At 63.7% G+C, this 24,113-nt stretch overlaps 1 protein-coding gene and 1 long non-coding RNA gene across 4 annotated transcripts; one reads left to right on the forward strand and one right to left on the reverse strand.

Moving 5' to 3' along the window:
* Window positions 1-3,121: 3,121 nt before the first annotated feature.
* ID2 (inhibitor of DNA binding 2) lies at window positions 3,122-4,405 on the reverse strand. The gene is made up of 3 exons (XM_051833360.3): window positions 4,019-4,405; window positions 3,874-3,925; window positions 3,122-3,698 (listed from the first exon to the last, which is right to left on the reverse strand). Exons 1-2 carry the CDS (start codon window positions 4,340-4,342, stop codon window positions 3,881-3,883), a joined length of 369 nt encoding a protein of 122 aa, XP_051689320.1. The 5' UTR covers window positions 4,343-4,405; the 3' UTR covers window positions 3,122-3,698; window positions 3,874-3,880.
* Window positions 4,406-13,319: 8,914 nt separating this feature from the next.
* LOC149128210 (uncharacterized) lies at window positions 13,320-23,794 on the forward strand. Of its 3 annotated transcripts, none has more exons than XR_016230625.1 (4): window positions 13,320-15,705; window positions 22,254-22,323; window positions 22,762-23,503; window positions 23,755-23,794. It is a non-coding gene; the product is annotated as an uncharacterized LOC149128210 (long non-coding RNA). The 3 variants fall into 3 exon arrangements; XR_016230624.1 differs by lacking the exon at window positions 22,254-22,323 and having other exon boundaries at window positions 13,333-15,705; window positions 22,762-23,138; window positions 23,349-23,503; XR_016230623.1 differs by lacking the exon at window positions 22,254-22,323 and having other exon boundaries at window positions 13,334-15,705.
* The last annotated feature ends 319 nt before the right edge of the window (window positions 23,795-24,113 follow it).

The following is a 24,113-nucleotide window of genomic DNA, read 5'->3' on the forward strand; positions in this document are numbered from 1 at the left end:
AGCGAATTCTGTATAATTTTGCAGGAAATCACCGAAGTCCTCCACACAGGGCCGTGCTGCTTTATCAACGGGCCGCGTGTGAGAAGGCTTCCCCAGTGGAGAATGCTCATGGAGGACGTGTGGCATGTCACGCGGCTTCCCTTTGCACGTGTTATGAATGAAGTCGATCTTTTTTTGTATCATTAAAAAAAAATTTGCCTATTTTTAAAACTTATTTGACAGTGAGGGAGACAGAGAGAAAGGTCTTCCATTGGTTCAACCCCCAAATGGTTGCCACGGCTGGAGCTACGCCCATCTGAAGCCAGGAGCTGGGTGCTTCCTCCTGGCCTCCCATGGGGTGCAGGGCCCAAGCACTTGGGCCATCCTCCACTGCCCTCCCGGGCCACAGCAGAGAGCTGGCCTGGAAGAGGAGCAGCCAGGACTAAACCCGGCGCCCATATGTGATGCCGGTGCTGCAGGCGGAGGATTAACCAAGTGAGTCACAGCGCTGGCCCCTATTTGCCTGTTTTAAAGGGAGAGAGCGAGCGAGCGAGCGAGCGAGAGTGAGGGCTAGAGACAGTGATAATTATAGAAAGTGTCAGTTTTTTAAAAAAAATTATTTATTTAGGGGCAGAATTACAGACAGAGAGATGGAGAGACAGAGAGAGAGGTCTTCCATCTGCTGGTTCACTCCCCAAATGGCCACACGGCCTGAGCTGGGCTGATCCAAAGCCAGGAGCCAGGAGCTTCTTCCAGGTCTCCCACGCAGGTGCAGGGGCCCAAACACTTGGGCCATCCTCCACTGCTTTCCCAGGCCACAGCAGAGAGCTGGATTGGAAGTGGAGCAGCCAGGACTTGAACCAGCGCCCATATGGGATGCTGGCACTGCAGGAGACGGCTTGACCTAGTAAGCAGAGCGCCGGCCCTGGCCATCTGTTCTTAAGGGAGGCCTCTTTGCTGCCCTCCTCTTCCTGAGTGCCTGAGTGCTTTCTGTAGTTTATATCCTACATCTCAGGGTTGGCGCTGTGGCACAGTGGGTAGAGCCACCGCCTGCAGTGCTGGCATCCCATACAGCCACCGGTTCGAGTCCCGGCTGCTCCACTTCCGATCTGCTCTCTGCTATGGCCTGGGAAAGCAGTAGCAGATGGCCCAAGTGCTTGGGCCTCTACACCTGTGTGGGAGATCCGGAGGAAGTTCCTGGCTCCTGGCTTCAGATCAGCACAGCTCCAGCCATTGCGGCCAACTGGGGAGTGAACCAGCAGATGGAAGATCTCTCTCTGCCTCTCCTTCTCTCTGTGTAACTTTCAAGTAAATAAATAAATCTTTAAAAAAATTATTTATTTGAAAGGCAGAGATTGGGAGGACCAAGGAAGACTGTGCATGGCTGGCTCACTCCTCAAATGGCTGTTGAAACCAGGAGCCCCATCCGGGTCTCCCACGTGGGTGCAGGGGCCCAAGCACGTGGGCCACCTGCTGCTGCTTTCCCAGGTGCACCAGCAGGGAGCAGGATGGAAGCGGAGACACTGGAACCTGGAGCCAGCACGGAGTGGGGGGGGGGGGGGGCCGGGGAGGGCGGGGTGGTGGTGCGGTGTCACAGGTGCACCCTGCTCACTGCCTGCAGCTCCTCTTCCTGGGGTCCCCTGGGGAACCCCTCGCCTTGGCCTTCAGGGAGCCACACCCACACCCCGAGGCTTCCCAGCTCCTCCTGGGGCCTCCGGCTCAGGTAGGCAGCCACAGCCAGGCGGGACCCCGGCCCAGAAACAGCCCGTGGCAGCAGAGTGGGAGGGGTGTGGCGGGGGCTGGACAAGGGACCTCGGCAGTTCCGGGGCGCGCACCTAACCCGGACCAGAGCCCCACAACTTTCTACAGCCCCGCAAAGCCGCTTTCCGCGGTTTTCCGTTGTATTCGGTATCTTCGCCCCACTCGGAGGCCCCTCCTGCATTCAGAGGGAGCCCCGGGGCCGCCGGTGCAGGGGGCGCCCGGCGTCCGCGACTGCAGGGACCCCCGCCCGTCCCCCGCGGGGACCCCGTTCAGAGAGAGAGAGAGAGAGAGAGAGGGTACAAGAAGGGAAGTCACGGCTCCGTTTCTTCTCCCAAAGTGGTAGATAAGAAATCCCAGCCTGAATCCGACGGGGAGACGCCGCGGGGGTACTGTCAGGCGCGCGGGAGAGACATGGCGCCGCTCCGCGCGCCTCAGAGCCGCCGTTTAAAAGTCTACCCCCCAAAAAAAACCCCCACAAAACAGAAGGGTTCTGTGCGTGCACAAGTGCATACAAACTTGGCTCTCACCGAGAGCGCACGCCCACCCTAGCCCATCTCCGCGCGGGCCGGGCGCGCACCCGGCTTCCCGCCGGCTCTCGGGAGCCCAGGCAGCGCCAAGCAGGGCGGCCAGCGGTCCAGGGCCTCCTGGCCACGTCGCGAGGCGCCCACCAGGCCGCAGGAACCCACGCGGGCAGCCCCCCCGGCCGCCCCGGTCCCGCGCGGGGGCCGCCAGTGCCTCGCTTCCCCGCAGTCCCTGCGCCCGCCAGCAGGGGGAGCCCGGCCTCCACGGTCCGGCCGCGTCCCGGCCCGCGCCGAGCCGCAGAGCGCGGCCGCCCGCCCGGCGCCACCACGGCTGCCCCCGCAACCCTGACCTCCCCTCGCGGCACCATTATCAGCGGCGGCGGCCCGCGGGGCTCGGCCCGGAGCCCGCAGCCGCCCCTACCCCGCCCCGCTGCCCTGGGTGCCCGCCTCCACCCGGCGCCAGCCGTCTCAGGGGCCCGGTCCGTCCCTGGGCGCGCTCCGCAGGGCTTTCCCCCGCGCGGCGCGGCCTGCGCGCAGGTGGACCGGCCGTTTACTCCCTTCCCCGCTCGAAACCCGACCGCGGGAATCCGGAACCCAGGGCCTCGCCTCCCGCTCCCAGGTGAGCCGCAGGGGCCGGGGCCCGCGCCGGCAAGCGCCCCCGGCCCCAGGGCGCTCCTCCCAGGTTCCCAGCCGGCCCGACCCCTTGCCCGACGCCGGGCTCCGGCTCCCCACCCGGGACCCCGGGTGCCGACGTCAGACGCGCGGTGCGCTCCCCGCACAGCCCCCGCGGACTCACACTCGCGCGTGTCCGGTTGGCTCAGGGCAGCGCTCAGGGCCCGAAATAACGCAGGCGGCACGGCTCGGCCAGCGCGCTCGGTTTATTTCGTATAAAACGGTGAAGTTGACAAGCAAACTTTTATAAAAAGTTCAGCCTGAACGAGTCCGTCGTCACGCGGTGTGCGTCTGCCGCTGTACAGGGAGGCTCGCCCCATATATATATATATGTATAGACGTATAATTTATATATAAATATGTACACGGCGCCCAGGGGCACTTCTGGCTTCGGCGACCGCCTGGGGGTTTTATTCACGCTCCACCTCTGCAGAAAGGCAAAGTCTGCTGCGACCCGGCGACCGCCTGCGACTTCCACGTGCTCGCGCCCACAGCGCGCGCGGGACCCAGGGAACCGCCATCCACCCGCACGCGAGGCGCCCGCGTCTCCCAGGAACCAGAGTCGCAGCGCAGGCCGAGGACACGCGCGGACGACGGCGTTCCTCCGTCTCCGTCCATTTTAAAAATTTTTTAAAAAAATTTTTTCCCCTTTTGCAAAAGGTCCATTCGACGTGTCCGCTTCGCCTTCCAAGGTCCTGTGCGTTTGTTGGTGTTTTGTTGTTGTGCAAAGAGAAAAAATAAAAAAAAATACCAAGCCAGGGGCACCTGCAGGAGGAGAGAGAGGCACAGCTGAGGCGCGGCGGGCAGGTGCGCGAGCGGAAACACGCGGGGCTCCTCGCGGCCCCGCACGGGCAGCCCCCGGCCACCTTCCCCGCAAGTGCGCCCGCGGGCCGGCGCGGACACGCACGCCCCGCGGGGCGCTCCCGCACCGCACACTCACCGTCCGCTCAGCCACAGAGCGCCTTGCTGTCGCTCGGCAGGAACTCGGACGCCTGGGGAGGAAGACGAAGCAGGCCCCGCGTCAGCCCGGGGAGACCGCACGCACGCACGCCCCCCGCCCGCACCCGCGGCGCCGGCCGGCTCACCTGCAGGGACAGGATGCTGATGTCCGTGTTGAGCGTGGTCAGCGGCGGCCGCGGGTGGTGCAGGCCGACCACGGCGGGCTGCGAGTCCAGCGCGAGCTGCAGGTCCAGGATGTAGTCGATGACGTGCTGCAGGATTTCCATTTTGCTGACCTTCCTGTCCTGCGGGATGCTGGGCACCAGCTCCTTGAGCTTGGAGTAGCAGTCGTTCATGTTGTAGAGCAGGCTCATGGGGTCGTCGGCCGGGGTCTTGCTGCGGGAGACGCCCAGGCCGTGCTCCGACACGCCGCTCTTCCGGACCGACCGCACCGGGCTGAAGGCTTTCATGCTGACCGCGGGGGAGGGAGAGGCCGGGCCGCCGCCTGCTCCGCGCGCAGCGCTCGGCAGAGTGGAGCCCGGGCCCCGCGCGCCGGCTTTTATACGCGCTCGCCGGCGCCGCACGCGCGGGCCTCCTCCCGTCCCCATTGGCGGAGGGCGGCGCGTCCATCAGGCCGAGCGGGCACCGCCATTGGCGGGCGCGGGCGCGGGGCGAGCGCTCGGTCCTTCCGCGTTGGCAGCCAATCCCCGCGGGGTGGGCGGGCCGGGCGCAGCTGCGGGGGTAAATAGAGTACAGTGCGCGCGGGCCGGGCGCGGGGCGCGGGGCAGCCCCCGCGCGCACCCGCACCGCTGGTGCCCAGCTCGGGCGGGTCGAGCCCCGCCGCCGTCCGGAGCCACAGCGACGCCGGCGAGTGGAACCCCGCAGCGGGCGTTTCGGGGGAGAGTGGAGACGCGTGCAAGACGGGCTGCGTGTTCCCGGACAGGGCAGAGCTGCGGGACCAGAGGCCGAGGCCCGCCTCACGCACTCCGGCTGGGGGCGCTCGCCGGGGACTGGGCCCGCCCGCGCTGCGGGGTGCCCCGGCGGGAGCGGGCCGGCTGCGGGAGCCGCAGGGGTCTGCACATGGCGCGTCCCGCAGCGGACGGCTCTCGGACAGCCGGTGCCCGCCGTGGGCGAGGTTGGCGGTCTTGGCACGGGTACTGGACGCAACTTCATTTATTTGACTAGTTAAAAGAACTCCACGCTCGTAGTCTGATTAAAGTTCTCAGCCAGCCACGCACAGGGCTCCGCACCGGTCCCGCATCCGGAGGGAGCAAGGGGGCCGAGCCCAGCCTGGATGCAAAGCCCACGCGGGCGGCCACGGCGAGGGCCAGGCGGCCCCTGACCTCCACGGCCCCCAGGCCTGCTCGGCGCCCGCGGTGCGTGCCCGGAAGGGGCAGCGGGGCGGCCTCCCCGCCCCGCCGGCAGCGCGCACCCGCACGCGGGGCCCTGCGGGCTCTGGCCGCCCCCTGGCTCCAGCCCTGGGAGGCGCCGCGCGTCCGTGCCGCGCAGGGACGGACTGTGTCCGGGCACTTCGGGCCCACGATGCAGTGCTCTGTGTACCACCACAGCCGCGTGAACACGCACCTTTGGGGCTGGCTCCGGCACACGGACTCCGTGCGTGGAGGGCCCCGCCAGTCCCGAGCGCTCGTGCCCCTGCGCGGTAAGGCGGCTGCCTGCGGGGACCGCGGTCCGGGCCGCCTGGAGACCCTGCGGGACCCGGTTCTCCGGCCAGGCACCCGGCTCTGCTCGTTTGAGGGGCAGTGCGGTGTTGCATGAGCTAAAGACCGAGTCACTAACCGGTCTGTCTCACAAGCCCAGCGCGGGAGCGTCTCCGCGGCGGGCGGGGAGGCGGTCACCCACCTCGCCGCCGGCGACTCGGCGGAGCTGGACTCGCGGGCGGGGGGAGGTGTGCGGGGCTTCCCGCGGGGACGCCCCCAGGTAAAGGCACAGCCCCGCTCTGGAAGCGTCCCGCCTGGCGCCGGCGCGTCGCGGTCGGCGGCAGCAGCAGTACTCGGGCCCCGGCCGCCCCGCAGTCCCGGCGTGGTGCCGCTGGGGCCGGCGAGGCGGGGGCCGAAGCCCCGGGCCCGCCCCGCACATCGGGCACGCCTGGGCGCACTCCCTTTCTGCCTCCCGGCTTGTTCTCGCCGCTGCGTCCCCGCCGCCCGTGACCCCTCCGTGTGATCCCTGCCAGGTGATGAATGGGCCGCGGAGGCGCGCGGGCCGGGCCGCGGCGGGGCCGGAGCCGCAGCCCCGGAGCAGACTCCCCGGCGCCAGGCGCGTGACGCCGCCCATTCACGCGCCCCGCAGCCGTGTCCTCGCGGCGCCGCTCCGGCGGCTGCCATGGCAACCGCGCCGTCACTCAGCGCGCGCGCCCAGCCGATCCGCGCCGGCGGGGCCCGGGCGTCCCCGGCTCGCCCCTGCCCGGCCGCGGCCCGCGCGCACCTGCAGCCGGCGCGCGCCGCAAGTTTGGGGATCCGGGGGCCGGAAGGAGGACCCTAGAGTAAAGACCGGGGTGGGGGAGGAGGGAAGAAGCTCCCTTTTGCGAAAGGAGGCGCAATGGGGCCGAGAGGTTGCCAAAGCAAAAGGTTTCGCTTTATTTTATTTGCTTGTGCAACCGAAGCGTTCAGGGCGGGGCTGGCGCTAGGGAATGGGGAGGCGGTCACTGTCCCGGCGCGCGGCCACCCGGGATCTGGCTTTGACCCCGTGCTCTTGAAAGTGCCTGGGAAGACCCCCGCCCAGCCACCCCCACCCCCACCGGCCCACTGCCGCCCTCCTTGGAACCCCTGGAGGCTGCGCGAAAACCAGAACAGCTCCTTCTAGAGGGGCCCGCGCGCAGAGGCGAGAGGCGGCGCAGCGCGCGGCGCCTGGCCGGCCGGGCTCCCGCCCCCGTCTGCGTTTTGGGCCGGGACCATCCAGAGGCCAGAGACTCCGCGGTCGGCCCGCAGAGGCGTCCTCTCTGGGGAAAGCTGCAGTTAACAACCAGATGCCCGCGTTCCCGGACGGTTTCTGGCACGCAGACCCCCTGAGGGTGCCCTCTGCGGTTTCCTTTCGGGCACAATTGTTTGTCCTCTGTCCCGCGCAGGAGTTGCGGGATCGGGAAGGTCCAGGAGGGCCCAGGCCCTGGGGAGGGGAGATGGGGGCGCGCACGGTGTTCCGGGCCCCTGTCCCCGCGCTGGGCAGTTTGTTGTGGTTTTCGAGGAAAGAGCATCTGGATTACATAAGGATCCGGGCTCCGGCGTGTTTATTTCATACCTTGGCAAGAGGGAGCCCTCGCCCTGAAACCAGATAACCGAATTTGGGTTTAAAACGGCCTCTGATGAGGAGCGACGCGAGGGAAAGGAAACAGGCGAAGCCACGAAAAGCAAACAAGGGGACTTTTATTTTTCTGCCTGCAGGCATCTCTGAAGCGCAGCCTGGCCGCCCGCACGTCTCGTGGCGCGCAGCAGGCCCCGCGCGCCCGCGCCCCGCCGGCTCCAGGGCGGGCCGAGTCCGGATCCCCTAGGAGGGACGTCCCCTTCGGCCTGCTTCGAAGCCAGCCGCGTCCGGAGGGGCCGGCTCGGGCCACCAGCGCGGCAGAGGCTTCGTCCCCAGCGCCGCGAACCGCCCCGATTTTCACAAAGGATTTTCCCGTGACTTTCGTTCCGGCCACCAAATTAAGACAGAACATTAACTTGGGCGAGAGATAAGGTCTTGGGAAACAGTCTCGGGCCGCCCTCGAGCTGGGGGGGCTGGCGTCGCTGAATCTGCGCCGCCCCCGGCGCGCGTCGCGGGTGCGGCCGCCGCGGGGAGCCCGGGGCACCGGGGAGACCCCCGGCCGCGCGCCCCCGCCTGCCCCGCGGCGTCCGTGGGAATCAGCGCAGCCGGCCGCAAGGGCGGGCTTGTGCGGAGTCAGACCGCATCCTCAGAGCATCACGCGGCACCAGAGGCAAAGCCGGAGGCCCCGGGCTGCGAGTCCCTAACAAGAAACACATTGTGCGCCCTTTGCTTTCTTTCTTTTTCTTCTTTTTTTTTCCCCACTTTTTTGGCTCTGGCCGCGTTTGCGCGCCGGCACCGCCGCGGCGAGCCAAGTCCATGACTTCAGTGGGGAGGAACCCGCCCCGCCCCGCGCGCGCGCCCTGTGCCCTGGGCCCGGGCCCAGGCGTGCCCGGCGGTGCGCGTCCTGCGCCCTCCCCGGAGCCGGCCCAGGCGCCAGCCAGGTTGGCTGGTGGGGAACGCTGGTTTTTTTCAGGGGATGCTGGCGCCCTCACTTTCCTGGCTTCTCGCGTCTTCAGAGCCTTCGCTCCCAGATTCTGCCTCCTGCCCCATAAATATGCCCACGAATGGCCGCGCCCCCGTGGTCCGTGGCCGCGCTCACCTACGGTCCCGGCCACACTGTCCTCGCGCGTCTCTGTTGCGGTTCTCGAGCAAGGGGGCGAGACCGAAGGCTCCATCCTTGGGGAGGTAACCGCTGGGGACTCTGCCCGTGGCGGGGACTTGCTTGGTTCTCCTGTTGGAGCCGCCCCGGTCCACATCTTCCCACCCCACACGCCCACTGCCGCTGCGGACACCCGCGGCCACCTGCGTTTAAGGCGGGACCGTGGAGGAGAGGCCGGGCGTTTAACTAGCGTGCCAACCTTTCCCGACCAAGGATTGACTCTTGCACGGGCCCCGCACACTGCGCACTCCAGGAGCAGCCCCTGCCACGCGGTAGCGGTGTGCGGCGGTGTGGATGACCTTTTCCCACCTTGACGTCTCTTTCCGCTCCTGCGGATCTGGATTGCCCAGGACCGGGCACTGGCCAGCCGGCTGCTGACCAAGGTCACCCGCTCTTGGGAGGCTTCGTCCACTCGTGGAAGCCACGTGTTCGTGCGCCTGGTTCCCGCGCCACCGCTCCAGGGTCTGCTTGTGCAGTGTTAGTGACCAGCGCAGCCCGGGAGCTGCTGCAGGTGGAGCGGCGGCCATCCCAGGAGGCCTCGGATAAATGAGTGACCTCCTGAATCAGCCTGTGGCTGTCATGCTGCTGGGTGACAGCGAGCCAGCTGGGGCCCTTTAAGGAGCCCTGGGCCCGCTGTTATGGCACAGGGGGCGAAGGAACGTCCATTACAGCGACCCACATTTTCCCTCCTTTGTTCTTCTTCGCTTCCTGGCCTTCCAATACCCTCAGCATTTCCTCTCATTGCATTCTTTAGACATTCTTTTGGGGCAGGTCTGCTGGTGACCCTTCCCGCCCCAGCGCGGAGGTTTATGGGTTACGTGTCCCGGATGCCTAAGTCTCTTCCAGCGCCTGGCCTGCGGAGGTCCCTTCGACGTCACAGTTTGCCTTTGCTGTGTCTTGGCGTGGGTTGTGGGGGTCTCCCCCCCTTTCTTCCCCCAATCTTGGGGAATTCTCAGCCCCACCTCCTCGCTGCTTGCCTGCCTCCCAGAGCCTGCTGGCAGCTCTGGCCGTAGCTCCACAGGTCCCTGTTGCTCTGCGTTGGGATTCGCTGGTTTTGTTTCCCTCCGTCCTCGTCCTCTGCACTTTGCTCTGGGGCCCGTGCGGTGGGTTCTCTGCTTGCGTTTCTGGGTCCTCTTTGTGTTTTCCGTGTCTTTGCTGAGCGAGGGTTTTCTCAGCTCCCTGTACCTCTCTGAGCAGGGTCATACCTGCTCAGGGAAAGACTGGAGTGAGGACTCCTGGGAGATCCTTGTCCCATAATCCCAGCAGCCAGTGGACCCAGCTGCCTGCGCTTAGTCTGCTTTCTCCTTGAGGTGGGGCGTTCCCTGGTATGATGAGTGTTTTGCCTGAAACCTGCACATTTTGGGGGTGGGCCGGGGGCGAGACGTGATGAATGGCCCCGTTATCACTCCGCTCCTCTGAGACCACCCCAGTGGGGGGACAGAGCAGTGCCCAGTTCCCCCTGGTTGTTGGAGGTCCCAGCTTTGGTGTCCACTCGGCTGCCACTGTGTTCTAAAGAAAAGTGACGAACTTCCTTAGAGTCTTGAGGAATGGAAGCCATGCCTCCGATGGCTGCGATGCGGGCTTGGAGAGTGTGGAGGTCCCTGGTGCTCTGCCTGCCCCCTGGGAAGTTCCCGCTGCCGGAAACATGGCTCCCTGACCAGCACCCCTGCGATGGCCCAGCCATGTGTCTGCTAGTTTTGGTTCAAGAACTAGAGCTGTCCCATGGGCTAGGACTGGTGGTGGGGCTGGAGGGAGGAACCTCGGCTCCCCATGCTGCCTCCTCGGACGCCGTCCTGTTGGGCACACAGGTGCCTCTCCCCTTGGCCTTTGCTCATGGGGCCAGAACTGGGGCCATGGTTCTTTTGTGGGGCTTGGTTAGAGTTCAATGTTTCTTGTATTAAAGCCTTTGGTTTCTTTCTCTCTTCCAGTTACCGTGTCAGAAAACAAGACTTTTCTGTGCGTGCTCCTGCCATGAGGTGGTCCAGGCTGGCAGCAGGGAGAGGCCGTGTGGAGCAGGCTCAAGGCGGCACCAGCCCCACCACCCAGCCATCCCAGCTGTGCACCTGCAAGGAAAGATGACAGCCTCAGCTCCAGCCAGCAGCTGACACCACACACACAGGCACACACACCGGAGACCCCGAGTGAGACTGCCCACTGGAATCAGCCAGTAGGATTGTGAAAGAGACAGTGACTGTCTTGGGGTAGGTGTTGTGGTGCACGGGGTTCCGCCATCGCCTGGGAAGCCCGCATCCATGTGGAGTGCCTGTTTCTGTCCCATCCGCTCCGCTCTGATCAAGTCCTGCTGATGTGCCTGGGCGGCTCAAGTCCTTGAGTCCCTACGGCCCACGGGAGGCCGGTTAGAGCTCCAGGCTCCTGGCTTTGGCCTGGCTCAGCCCTGGATGTTGAGGGCCTTTGAGGAGTGAGCCAGCCGATGGAAGATCTCTCTGTTGCTCTGTCTTTCAAGTAAATAAATAACAGTTAAAAGTGATTTCCTTAAACCATTAAGGTTTAGGGTTTTTGTTTCAATGATAACTAAAGTGACTTCCAAAAGCGAAACGGGGAGGGATCGAAGTTTCTTTTTTTTTTTTTTTTTTGACAGGCAGAGTGGACAGTGAGAGAGAGAGAGAGAGAGACAGAGAGGAAGGTCTTCCTTTTGCCATTGGTTCACCCTCCAATGGCCGCCGCAGCACCGCGCTGATCTGAAGCCAGGAGCCAGGTGCTTCTCCTGGTCTCCCATGGGGTGCAGGGCCCAAGCACTTGGGCCATCCTCCACTGCACTCCCGGGCCACAGCAGAGAGCTGGCCTGGAAGAGGGGCAACCCAGACAGAATCCGGTACCCTGACCGGGACTAGAACCCGGGGAGCCGGTGCTGTAGGAGGAGGATTAGCCTATTGAGCCACGGTGCTGGCCATGGGATCGAAGTTTCTAATTGCAATCTTGTGCATTCACTGTACATGCCATCTTGAGTAGTTTAGTAGAGCTTTATTTCCTTCTTAAACCTTTTAAAGAAAAGTTGTACGTCTTTATTTATTTATTTTTTTTTGAAAGGTAGAGCAAGAGAGAGAGAGAGAGAGAGAGAGAGAGAGCAAGAGAACAAGAGAGCACTTTCTGCTGCTATTTCACTTCTCAAATGGCTGCCACAGCCAGGGCTGGGCCAGGCTGAAGCCAGGAGCCAGGAGCTTCTTCCGGGTCTCCCACATGGCCGGCGGGGGTCCAAGCACTTGGGCCATCTTCCACTGCCTTCCCAGGCCACAGCAGAGAGCCGGATCACAAGTGGACATGAACTGGCCCTACGAAACGGGCGCTGCAAGTGGTGGCTCACCCCCACCACTGACTTTACAGCAACAAATGATTTGTAGTGCATAAGAGAAACCCCTCTGCAGTCCAACTACAGGGCTTTACTTTTAAAAGAAACACACGTTCTGTTCGACACTGGATTGATTTGTGTGTAGTGCACACTCGGAGCCTGGATCTTGTTCAGCCAACAGGGAATCCTGCCCCGCTCCCCACCGTGTGGGAGTCGCGGTGCCGCCTGATTGCTGTCCCTGCCGAGTCCAGTGGGCTGCCAGGTGTCCACAGTGGCCGTGAGTGGCGCCTGGTTGCCTCGTAAGCAGGCAGAGCGCCAGGGACCTGCACGCGTTCAGAACGTGTGGACATGTGGCTACGGCTCCTCAAGCTGGCAGGTGACTTTCACACTTTTCTTTCTTTTTTTTTTTTTAATGATTTATTTTATTTATTTGAAAGACAGAGTTACAGAGAGAGGTAGAGCCAGAGAGAGAGAGAGGTCTTTCATCCACTGGTTCATTCCCGAAATGGCTGCAATGGCTGGAGCTGCACTGATCTGAAGCCAGGAGCTGGGAGCTTCCTCTGGGTCTCCCACATGGGTGCAGGGACCCAAGGAGTTGGGCCATCTGCTGCTGCTTTCTCAGGCCATTGCAGAGAGCTGGATTGGAAGTGGAGCAGCCGGGACTCGAACTGGCGCCTGCATGGGATGGGATTCTGGCACCGCAGGCGGCAGTTTTAACCTCTGTGCCACAGTGCCGGCCCCTAGGGGACTGTTAGTCCCACAGTGATGCCTTGGGCTTGAGGACTCCGCAGCTGGCGCTTGAGAGAGTGGCCGGCGGGCATCCCTTGGGCAGTAGCTGTGGGCGGGTGCCCACACGCCCCCGTCCTCCCCGGTGGCCCCGTCCCAGAGTCCCAGGGTGGCCAGGTCTGATCTGGGGAAGCAACCAGGTGAGTCACTGTGGTCAAAGCCCAGGAGCCGGGCAGCGCCAGGGAGGACCCCTCCCGATAAAGCAAGCCAGGGGCTGTGGGGCGTGGGGCCAGAGCTGAGGGCTGCCCCGACACCATCCTGGGGACTGCTGCACCCCTGTTCCGAGTCCTCAGGCGAGTCTGCGCGAGCCCCAGGGCTGCTTCCCCGAGGCAGGTGAGCCTGTTCCACCTGCTCCTCCACTAAACGCGTACACAGTGCTCAGTGGGGAGCTCCGTGCCTTTCCCACGTCGCAGACCCGCAGGCTGCCAGCGGGCAGGAAGCCGGGTGACCCTCACGGCACTCAGGGTGCAGCAGCGAGGGGCCCAGGCCTCTCTGACTCCCGATCTGTGCTCCCCGTATCTGACTCCCGCTATGCAACCCCGAGACTCTGCAAGTGTGTCGCCGCTGTTTAATTATCCCCAGGAGAAGTGCAAGGTTTAAAAAGGACAGACTGGGGCTGGCGCTGTGGGGTAGCAGGTCAAGCTGCCGCCTGCAGTGCTGGCATCCCATATGGGCACCAGTTCAAGTCCTGGCTGCTCCACTTCTGATCCAGCTCTCTGCTGTGGCCTGGGAAAGCAGTGGAAGATGGCCCAAGTGCTTGGGCCCCTGCACCAGCACCCGCATGGGAGACCTGGAAGAAACTCCTGGCTCCTGGCTTTGGATCGGCCCAGCTCTGGCAGTTGTGGCCATCTGGGGAGTGAACCAGCGGATGGAAGACCTCTCTCTCTCCCCCTCCCTCCCTCTCTCTCTCCTTCTCTCTCCTTCTCCCCCTCTCTCCCTCTCTCTTTTTCTCTCCCTCTGCCTCTCTCTCTGTAACTCTGCCTTTCTAATAAGTGGTGGTGAGGTCGGGAGCTTTCTGGCCCCTGGATCCCGGGCAAGAAGCCACTGTGTTGGGGTCCAGCACCCTGGGCAGGACCTGGCCGTTGCCATCTTGTTGGAGACTGCGGAGGCCCTGACTCCTCCCGCCAATGTGTGTAATTGCTCAGTGCATTAGGCTGTTCACAGAATTCAGGAAACCCACTGATATCTGGGGTGCCCGCAGCCCTCGTTAGAGGGCCAGGCTGTGAATCCTGGCTCGGCCCCAGCTTCCTAAAACTGTGCACCCGGGAGCAGCAGGTAGTAGCTGAAGTGTGCAGACCTCTGCCACCACGTGGGCAGCCCAGAGCGAGTGCTCGGCTCGCGCCTTCAGCCTGGCCTCGCTGCACCTGCTGAGGGCATTTAGAGCGTGAAGCAGCGGATAGAAAAATCTTTTTGTCTCTTTGTATCGGAAATAAATACATACATTTTAGAAAACTATTTGAAAAAAGTTTGAGTGTGGGAGGGACAGTGTGTGTGTCCCCATATTTTATCTGCTGAATCTAGCGACTGTCTTAGAAAATGCTCCTGGTGATCATAGCAACACCCCCTTAGGACGGAGTTGGGACGGGTCAAGGTTTGGGCACCTGGGTTTATTTTGACTGAGTTCTGGTTAAGATAGCCAGGCAGGAGAGGAGGCCTGTCCGCTTGCAGCAGGGAGAGATTGTGGTGGAAGCCTGCAGGGCTGAACTCCAGGGAGACACCCGCTCCCCACCCCAGAGCCCCTCCCACCCCTCCCGCTCTGTGCAGCCCAGTCCGAGGAGTGAGGGGTTGAAAGTTGGTTTCTCAGGACAGAACCCTAGGCATTCTGGCTGTTCTCCCCCTGGGTGGAGGGAGGGAGGTCTGTGCGTGGTCAGGCCTGGTCCACGCAGTGGTGGGTCAGTGGGAGAGATACGCAGAAGTAGCCGTGTCGGCATCCGCGTGGGACAGGCCAGCGCGCCATCATGGCGGACGGTTGTTTCTCGTTCAGAATCCCACGTGGGTGGTGCTGATGGCAGGCGGCTGCTGCCCCAGCGAGGATTCGGGCAAGGACCTGGCTTCTTCCATCCTAGCACTCGGCCATGTTCTCTCCCCCTCTCTGTGCGACTCTGCCTTCCAAATAAATCAATCAACCTTTTTAGAGAAAAAACTTGCTTACCCACAAAGGGTGGTGAGTGACAGTAAGTTCTGAATGCAGAGGTGGTGGTGGGGGGGATCCTGAAAAAAAAAAAAAAACAACAACAGGGAAAAGCGGTGAGAAAGAGAGAGAGAGAGCGCGAGCGAGTGCTTCCTTCTGCTGGTTCGCTCCCCAAATGCCTGCAGTAGCCAGGAGTACAGATCTCCCACATGGGTGGCAGAGACCCCAGTACCGAGCTGGTCCAGTGTCTCCCGGGAGGCGCATCAGCAGGAAGCTGGATCAGAAGCAGAGGAGCTGAGACTTGAGCCAGGCACAGGCATCCCAAACAGCGTCTCAACCGCTGTGCCCAACGCAGCGCCTGCCGGTAGGGCGCTTTTAGAGCTGAGACGGAGTCCTAGGCCATGCGGACGTGAGAACGGACAGGGCCGGGTGTGATGTCTCAGGAGGGGGCTCTGCTCCCTTTGTCTCGCTTGAGGACCCTTGAATTCTGCAGCAGGTAGAGCGGCTTGGGGGCAGCGGGGGGAGACAGACGCATCTGGCGTCGGCTGTGCCCAGGGAGGAGCTGCCACTTGGAAGCCCGGACCGGGAGCTTGCCCCTTGGACGAGTACGGTCCGTCGCGTGTTCTGTAATGATACCTGGGGGAGAGCAAGAGGAGACACGCAGGAAGCAGTTTTCATCTTTTATTAATGTTTACATGGGCTAACGAGCACGCGCACAGATCTGATGGAAACATGTCAGTGGTAAAACAACAAGGCTGGTTGTCCAGGGGAAGTCGTTCAGATCTTATCTCCAGCTGGAAAACAGGACAGGTTTCCCAGGCCCAGTGTGAGCGGTGGCACGGACGGAGCAGGGCTCCAAGGCCGCAGACACCTGCCACGGGCGGCAGGCACTCCGGGAACTTCGGGCGCATCGGAGCGCACGGCTGGCTGGGCCCCCTCGCTACCGGGTGTCTCGCCCCAGCGGGGAGAGATGGAGTCGCAGCGCTGGAGGCTGAAGTGCCTGGGGTTCCTGCGAGCTGGCGGGGAGGCAGTGCTGGGCAGAGGAGAACCGGCCGCAGGCTGCGCTGGCCAGGGGACGCCTGAGCACAGACTTGAACCAGAGGAAGAGAGGGGAGAACCTTGGTGGTGCCCAGGCAACAGCATTTGTGAGGGGACGACGTCAGTGTCAGAGTTCCAAGGCCTGCGTGCCTGCCTGGTGAGTTCTCTGTGCGTGGCGGGTGGGCACGGGAGTGTGGTGAGCCCCGGTCAGGTGCAAGGATTCAACCTAAAGAGGGGTGGGGGCTGGGACCGTGGTGACCGGCGTTTGTGTCTGGAGGCTGATTTTGTCCCGTTCGCTCTGGTTTATCGTGAACGAGACGTAACATCCACCACCGTAACTGATGCTAAGGGCAGGGCACCGTGTTGTGCGGCCATCATCAGCGCCATCTTCAAAACACTTCCATCTTCCCTGTTAAACAGAATCTCCTTCTCTCTCCTCCCCCACCGCAGTCCCTGCCTCTCGCCCCGGCCATCGGGCCAGGGGCAGGGAGGAGGCTGGGGTACGTGTGCGTGTCACTGTCGGGCCGGGGGCAGGGAGGAGGTTGGGGTGGGGTGTGTGTCACTGTCAGGCTGGGGGCAGGGAGTAGGTGGGGGTACGTGTGTGTGTCACTGTCGGGCCGGGGGCAGGGAGGAGGCTGGGGTACGTGTGCGTGTCACTGTCGGGCCGGGGGCAGGGAGGAGGTTGGAGTGGGTGTGTGTGTCACTGTCGGGCCGGGGGCAGGGAGGAGGTTGGGGTACGTGTGCGTGTCACTGTTGGGCGGGGGGCAGGGAGGAGGTTGGGGTGGGGTGTGTGTCACTGTCAGGCTGGGGGCAGGGAGGAGGTTGGGGTACGTGTGCGTGTCACTGTCGGGCCGGGGGCAGGGAGGAGGTTGGGGTGGGGTGTGTGTCACTGTCGGGCCGGGGGCAGGGAGGAGGTTGGGGTGGGGTGTGTGTCACTGTCAGGCTGGGGGCAGGGAGGAGGTTGGGGTACGTGTGCGTGTCACTGTCGGGCCGGGGGCAGGGAGGAGGTTGGGGTACGTGTGCGTGTCACTGTTGGGCGGGGGGCAGGGAGGAGGTTGGGGTGGGGTGTGTGTCACTGTCAGGCTGGGGGCAGGGAGGAGGTTGGGGTATGTGTGCGTGTCACTGTCGGGCCGGGGGCAGGGTGGAGGTTGGGGTACGTGTGCGTGTCACTGTTGGGCGGGGGGCGGGGAGAAGCGGCTGCTTGGAGACAGAAGGGGGCGCTCACCCTGGGGACCCTGAAGGAACCACAGGACTTGACCTCGGGTGCTTGGTGCTTCCACTGTGTTCCCTTGGTGACCGCCATCCGGGGAATGGCTTGGCTCACTTTTGAAGGTGAATCGTCAGGTATCAGGGAGAACCCAGGGCGCGTGCTCCACGCCGAGGCCGCATCTCCTGTGCGCCGGGCGCTGTTTCTCTCTGCTGGCTTCCTCTGTGCCGTCTGTTGTCCTGGCTCCACCTCGCCAGCTTCCCACAAGCACGAGGGCAACGTGACCCTGCAAAGCCGTCTCGGGCCCTCTCGGCTCTGCCTGCTGCTCCTCACCACTCACTGTACCTGCCCCGCCATTTTGAAGGACTTCCCCTTGTGTTCTCCAAGCGCAGAACTTGGCATGACTTGGCTACCTGACTTTCCTTGGGAGCCAGGCTGTTTGGCCACGCAGCGGTTGGGTAAACAGTCCCACTGTTTGGCGCAGTAATCGTAAATTAAACACGCTGGGGGTGCCGGGAGGCCGCTGTCTCCGCTCACCCAGAGTGCGGGGATCAGCCTGAGGGTGAGACGAATGGGGTGGGGGGCTGCCATGGAGAGCAAGTGCCCCACGCTGGCCCCGGGAGGATGCAGAAGCCCCTGCACCCAACCCTGGCCCCTGGTGGCCGGGGCCGAGGGACAGCGAGCCAAGCAGGAAACGGCTCTGTTTGTCTGAAGTCATGCAACCGTGGCTGTGTCAGCCCGATGCAGGGAGAGGGACAGTTTATGCCCAATTCTTGAGAGCAGTGACCTCTCCCCTCCTTTCTCTCAGCTGCACGGGAGTCTGGCTGTTTAACCATCCGCTGGCACTTGGCGGCCTGCACAGGTGGGATAGGCATTTTTTTTTTATTTATTTATTTTCATTGTATTCAAAAGGCAGAGAGAGGGATAGAGAGCGAGAAAGCTCCCATTCCAAAGTACCCGCAGCGGCCAGGGCTGGGCCACGTGGAAGCCAGGAGCCCAGGACTCAGTCTGGAAGAGCCTTGGACGCGGAGCTGGGCCTGGAAGCAGACCCTCGGATGGGGCTGTGGGCGTCCCAGGCGGCCTGTAACCGCTGTGCCAGAGCTGCCCCCACAGACGGGGCTTTAACGCTGTGATCCCGCCACGGGCCCCATCCGGCTGCCCTCCCAGGGAAGCGCCAGGCTCTTCCCGCTGAATTCCAGGGTCACGGTGCTGAGCCCTTGGTGGGGGGCCGGGCTGGTTTCCTGGGAGTTGGTGATCGAGAGCTTCAGGCCCGGGTGCTTTTTAGGATGTGGGTCTGCGGGTCACCGGGCGGAGTCTGGAACCGGACAGGTTTCCTTTCTGGTGTGGCTTTTAAATGTCTTGGCTACACGGAGGGCGTAGGGACTGAGACGGAGGTGTGCGAGTGCGTGTGCTGGCGGGCAGTGCGGCGCCTGCGGCTCGCGGCTGGGCTGGAGGCAGGCGGACCAGGCGGCCTCCCTCGGCCGCTCTCGCCGGCTGCCTGGCTTTGGTTCTCTGCATGGCCCCCGTCACCTTCTCTGAGAAGCTCCCGGAGGGAGAGCCTGGCTTCCCCTTGGCACCCCGCACCCGCAGGAGTGGCTGGTGCGCAGCGCGTGACGGCAGGAGCGAGTGACGTTGCTCTGGGAAAGCCAGCTGCCGCGAGAGTCTCCGCAGTGTCTGCAGTGCCCCCCGAATCGGCAAGGAGGGGGTGCGGAGAAGGCCTGGGAGATGCATGAACGGGAGTCCCCAGGCTGAGGCCGGGGGGCCCACTGGGAGGTGCGGCGTCCGAGGCTGAGCCCAGACTTGGGCAACCCTCTGCAGAGGGGTCTGACCACCCCGGGGTGACAGCAGGGCGGAGCCGGTCCCGCGGGGGTGGGGCTGCTGCCGTTTTGGAAGCACGGTGCCCACAGCGGCAGTTTCCTCTCGCTGATTGTTGACCGGTCAGCGCCTCCCCTGAGTCTGCTCTGGAAACAACAATGCCGGCTCTGAGTCCCCCTTCCCCCACCCCAGCAACCCAGGACCCTGCGGCAGTCACTCCTGCCCTGGCCCAGGACGGAGGTCAGCCCTCGGCTCCCAGCCCTCCCAGCCCCTCCTGCTGGTGGCGGGCGGCCAAGTCGCTCGGTCATGCCACCCGGATGATGTCCAGACCCGGGCTGGCCCGAAGCCCAGCAGGTGCAGCCCGGCCTGCTCTTCAGCCTCAACTTCTACTGCCTGTCCGTCTCCCATGACACTCCGGCCAAACCTGCGGGCCGCACACACGGACACGCTTTATCCTCCCTTCCACCACCTGGCTGACCCTTTGTCCTCTGGTCTCAGGTGCCACCTCCTCTGAAACCTTCCCTGTCCCCCGGGGCTCGTCCCCTCCCCCTGCCTGGCCCCAGCTGCCCTGTGGTGCTTCCTACAATGGGGACGGTGGTGGCCCACGGCAGGGACTTCCTCACAGGTGGAGCAGAGTCTGGGACCAGCACGGCCCAGTGCACAGGGGTGGTGGTTCCTGAGTGCAGCCTAGGGCGCGGGCGTCACCTGGGAACTTGTGAGAAAGGCTGGTCCCGGGGCCCCTGTCTGACCTGCTGCTGAGGCTGGCCCTGGGGTCCTGATGTCCACCTGTGGGAGCCTTCGCCTGCTCTCCCGGGAGCCATGCACCCAGACGACACGGAGCGTGCACCTAAGCTGCTGAAGGCGATGCGGTGTCCTGCAGGCGACACTCAGAGGACACGGAGCTGTCACTCAGAGCTGGGGCAGGTGCTGGGGTGCAGCAGTCAGACCACGGCTTGGACACCCACACCTCACGTTGAGCACAGGGTTGATTCCTGCCTCCACTGCCGGTCCAGCTTCCTGCTAATGAGCCTGCGAGGCAGCAGATGACGGCCCAAGCACTTGGGTCCCTGCCGCCCATGTGGGAGACCAGGATGGAGCTCCTGACTTTGGTCCGACCCAGCTCCTCTCTTGAGGGCATTTGGGGAGTGAACCACGGATGGGAACTCTCTCTCTGTTTCCTTCTCCCTCCCTCTCTCCCTCCCTCCCTCTCTCCCTCCCTCCCTATCTCTGTCTGCCTCCTGACTTCCATATCTCTCTGTCACTCTCCCTTTCAAATAAATAAGCAAATCTTTAAAAGAAGAGCATGTCAACAAACCCACGGGGTCAAGGCTGGGGCTGGCTTGCAGCAGCGGGAGCTGTGTGCCTCCCGGGGCAGGGGCTGGTTCTGGAGGTCCTGAGGTTCTGGTTCAAGGCCTGATTGGATCAGAGGGTGCCACTGGGCAGGCCTGCTGGGCCACAGCAAGTCCGGGCCGAGTGGCAGATTCTGCCTAGAATTTGGGGGTGGCGACGGCTGTCTGATCAGACCAGGACACTGTGCATCAGCTGAGCACTGGGTCGTGCGGGGAACCCTAAAGTTCACTTGGTGCCGACTCGGGGTGAGAAACGGAGGTGAGGCGTGAGGCAAGGCAGGCCAAGGCCACGCACCGCTGGTGAGGGTGGCACTGGCCCCGAGTGGCTCCCAGCGCCTGTGTGCGGCAGCTGCCGTTGCAGCCCTCCTCGGCCTCTGCCATGGGCGTCCCTGCTCCCCAGCGGCAGTGCCTGTCCCTGGTTGCAGGGAGGACGGGCCCCCGGGATGACCTCCTCCATCCTCCTCTTCCGGGGCTGCTGGGGGGCGGGGTGGGGAGGAGGGCAGAGTCGGCTTCCTTAGAACTTGGGGTACAGAGCCTCTTGTTTCTTTCAGTTTTTGCCCAAAGGGGAGGTTTTCGCTCTGCGTCTGCTCCCGGCATGGCCACACGGAGGGATGAGACCCTGAGACTTCATCCTTCAGAGAGTCCTGAGCAAGGCCGGCAGGGGCGGGGGGGGGGGGCGTATACACCCAACACACGCACGAGCACAGGTGTCAGATCAGGGTGGCTTTCCAGTGTGTTCACAAAGTGCACACTGAACAACCAGGAACTACAGTGAGTCCTGGGCGAACATCCAGGATGGCCCCCTCCCTGCGACCCCCCTGCTACAGCGCTAGGGTGACCCCTCCCTGCGATCCCCTGCTGCAGTGCCAGGGTGGCCCCCTCCCTGCGACCTCCTGCTGCAGTGCTAGGGTGGCCCCTCCCTGCGACCTCCTGTTGCAGTGCCAGGGTGGCCCCTCACTGTGACCCCCTGCTGCAGTGCCAGGGTGGCCCCTCCCTGCGATCCCCTGCTGCAGTGCTAGGGTGGCCCCTCCCTGCGACCTCCTGCTGCAGTGCCAGGGTGGCCCCTCCCTGCGACCCCCTGCTGCAGTGCCAGGGTGGCCCCTCCCTGCGACCTCCTGCTGCAGTGCTAGGGTGGCCCCCTCCCTGCGATCCCCCTGCTGCAGTGCCAGGGTGGCCCCTCCCTGCGATCCCCTGCTGCAGTGCTAGGGTGGCCCCTCCCTGCGACCTCCTGCTGCAGTGCCAGGGTGGCCCCTCCCTGCGACCTCCTGCTGCAGTGCTAGGGTGGCCCCCTCCCTGCGATCCCCCTGCTGCAGTGCCAGGGTGGCCCCTCACTGTGACCCCCCTGCTGCAGTGCCAGGGTGGCCCCTCCCTGCGATCCCCCTGCTGCAGTGCCAGGGTGGCCCCTCCCTGTGACCCCCTGCTGCAGTGCCAGGGTGGCCCCTCCCTGCGATCCCCCTGCTACGGCGCTAGGGTGGCCCCTCCCTGTGACCCCCTGCTGCAGTGCCAGGGTGGCCCCTCCCTGCGATCCCCCTGCTGCAGTGCTAGGGTGGCCCCTCCCTGCGACCTCCTGCTGCAGTGCTAGGGTGGCCCCTCGCTGCGATCCCCCTGCTACAGCGCTAGGGTGGCCCCCTCCCTGCGATCCCCCTGCTGCAGTGCCAGGGTGGCCCCTCCCTGCGACCTCCTGCTGCAGTGCTAGGGTGGCCCCCTCCCTGCGATCCCCCTGCTGCAGTGCCAGGGTGGCCCCTCACTGTGACCCCCCTGCTGCAGTGCCAGGGTGGCCCCTCCCTGCGATCCCCCTGCTGCAGTGCCAGGGTGGCCCCTCCCTGCGATCCCCTGCTGCAGTGCCAGGGTGGCCCCTCCCTGCGATCCCCCTGCTACAGCGCTAGGGTGGCCCCTCCCTGTGACCCCCTGCTGCAGTGCCAGGGTGGCCCCTCCCTGCGATCCCCCTGCTGCAGTGCTAGGGTGGCCCCTCCCTGCGACCTCCTGCTGCAGTGCTAGGGTGGCCCCTCCCTGCGATCCCCCTGCTACAGCGCTAGGGTGGCCCCCTCCCTGCGATCCCCCTGCTGCAGTGCCAGGGTGGCCCCTCCCTGCGACCTCCTGCTGCAGTGCTAGGGTGGCCCCCTCCCTGCGATCCCCCTGCTGCAGTGCCAGGGTGGCCCCTCACTGTGACCCCCCTGCTGCAGTGCCAGGGTGGCCCCTCCCTGCGACCCCCTGCTGCAGTGCTAGGGTGACCCCTCACTGTGACCCCCCTGCTGCAGTGCCAGGGTGGCCCCTCACTGTGACCCCCTGCTGCAGTGCTAGGGTGACCCCTCACTGTGACCCCCCCTGCTACAGGCGCTTAGTGAAGAACAGCCGTGGACCTGTCTCACCTGGTATGTGACGCGTTACCCAGGATCTCTGCAAAGTTAGTGTCATGGCTTTGGTGTGGGGAGGGGCAGCAGTCCCAGCCTGAGGTCCTGGCCAGCTGTGTCCTCCAGCTGCGTGTTCTGTGCCTCGTGTTTTGCAGCCAGTCTGCTCCTCCCCAGTGAGGCCCTGGGCTGCTGGCTCTCTGGTCCCAGCCTCTCAGTGGCTCCCGGGCAATACCCTGAGCTCCAGCCGCCCTCACTGTCCAGGTGGGCTGCCTGCTTGCCCCCTGTGCTCACAGATGGCTGGAAGACCCCTCTCACTTCTGCCTGGGAGGTGCTCAGTGGGCTTCACTCCCTCTTCTAAAAGCTTTTCTGATCCGCTGTGCACGGGGGCAGCATTGGGCTTTGCTTGTGGCAGACTCACCCACCACGTGCCAACCAGAGCTGTGCCGCCCTGAGGTCAGGTGCATTTGGTCATTCATCTCTTGTCCCCGCAGTGACCAGCACGGCGGAGGATTCTGGATTAGCCATGGGTCAGCTGGACTTATGGTTCCTGCCTCTCTCCGGGACAGCTCCGTGTTCCAGCATCTTTCAGGGGCAGGGGCACGGACGTTCACAGGGAGCTATGACATCACACCTGGGTCGGTGAGGGGTCTTCAAGAAGTTCGTGGAAAAGTGAATTAAATGGCAAGTTTGTTTTGGTGGAAAAATCGGTTTGCAATCCGTGCACAGTTTTCCTCCTGCGCATTCCCTGACCTTGGAGTAAGAGGTCATTCTCTGTCTCCGCAGTGAAAACCGAGGTCCCGTTTGCATAGACCTCTTTAACGGATGGCACTTCTCCACCTCTAGAAGCCTCCGCATTGGGCTGGAGGAAGTGAGTATGGCCGCCAGGTCTGCGGGCTACATGTGCCTGTGGACACCGGGTGGGCCTGAGTGGGGAGGACGTGGCCACGCTGAGTTTGTGGTGCCCCCAAAAGCAGGGAGGGCAGAGGGCAAGCGTAAGCTATTGCTTAGTGGCTTTACGAGATGGGAGCATGCGACAGCATTTCCCTGTGGCTCTTTTTTTCTTTTTCCTTTTTTAAAGATTTACTTATTTGAGAGGCAGAGTTACAAACAGAGGGAGAGACAGAGACAGAGAGAGAGGTCTTCCATCTGCTGGTTCACTCCCCAAATGGCTGCAATGGTGGGAGCTGCTCTGATCCAAAGCAAGGAGCCAGGAGCTTCTTCCAGGTCTCCCACGTGAGTGCAGGGGCTCAAGGACTTGGGCCATCTTCTGCTGCTTTCCCAGGCCATAGCAGGGAGCTGGATTGGAAGTGCAGCAGCTGGGATTTGAACGGCACCCATGTGGGATGCCGACGCTGCAGCGCCACAGCCGCCCCCTCCTGCAGCTCTTGACTCCCCCATTTCCCAAGGTGGGAGGCGGGCTGTAGGTGCTGTGCGAATGGTGACCGAGCTTCCACCCGGCGTCTTCCCTGTTCTGGTGCCCACAGGAAGGCTCGCAGGAAGGCTCTGTCCTCACTGCCTTTATTTATTTATTTTTTTTGACAGGCAGAGTGGACAGTGAGAGAGACATGAGAGAAAGGTCTTCCTTTTCCGTTGGTTCACCCTCCAATGGCCGCCGCGGCCACTGCAGGAGCCAGGTACTTATCCTGGTCTCCCATGGGGTGCAGGGCCCAAGCACTTGGGCCATCCTCCACTGCACTCCCGGGCCACAGCAGAGAGCTGGCCTGGAAGAGGGACAACCGGGACAGAATCCGGTGCCCCGACCGGGACTAGAACCCGGTGTGCCGGTGCCACAAGGCGGAGGATTAGCCTAGTGAGCCGTGGCGCCGGCCCTTCACTGCCTTTA

This window comes from Oryctolagus cuniculus, chromosome 2 (genome assembly GCF_051225735.1).
Source record: "Oryctolagus cuniculus isolate XC-2025 breed Fujian yellow rabbit chromosome 2, ASM5122573v1, whole genome shotgun sequence".
NCBI lineage: Eukaryota > Metazoa > Chordata > Mammalia > Lagomorpha > Leporidae > Oryctolagus > Oryctolagus cuniculus.

What these genes read in the sequence shown, in the direction of transcription:
- ID2 (XM_051833360.3), bottom strand. Translation starts at nt 4,342, where the DNA reads ATGAAAGCCTTCAGCCCGGTGCGGTCGGTCCGGAAGAGCGGCGTGTCG. An exon ending in TCAGCATCCTGTCCCTGCAG is followed by an intron (nt 3,926 to 4,018) that starts GTGAGCCGGCCG and finishes CTTCCTCCCCAG; the next exon opens with GCGTCCGAGTTCCTGCCGAG.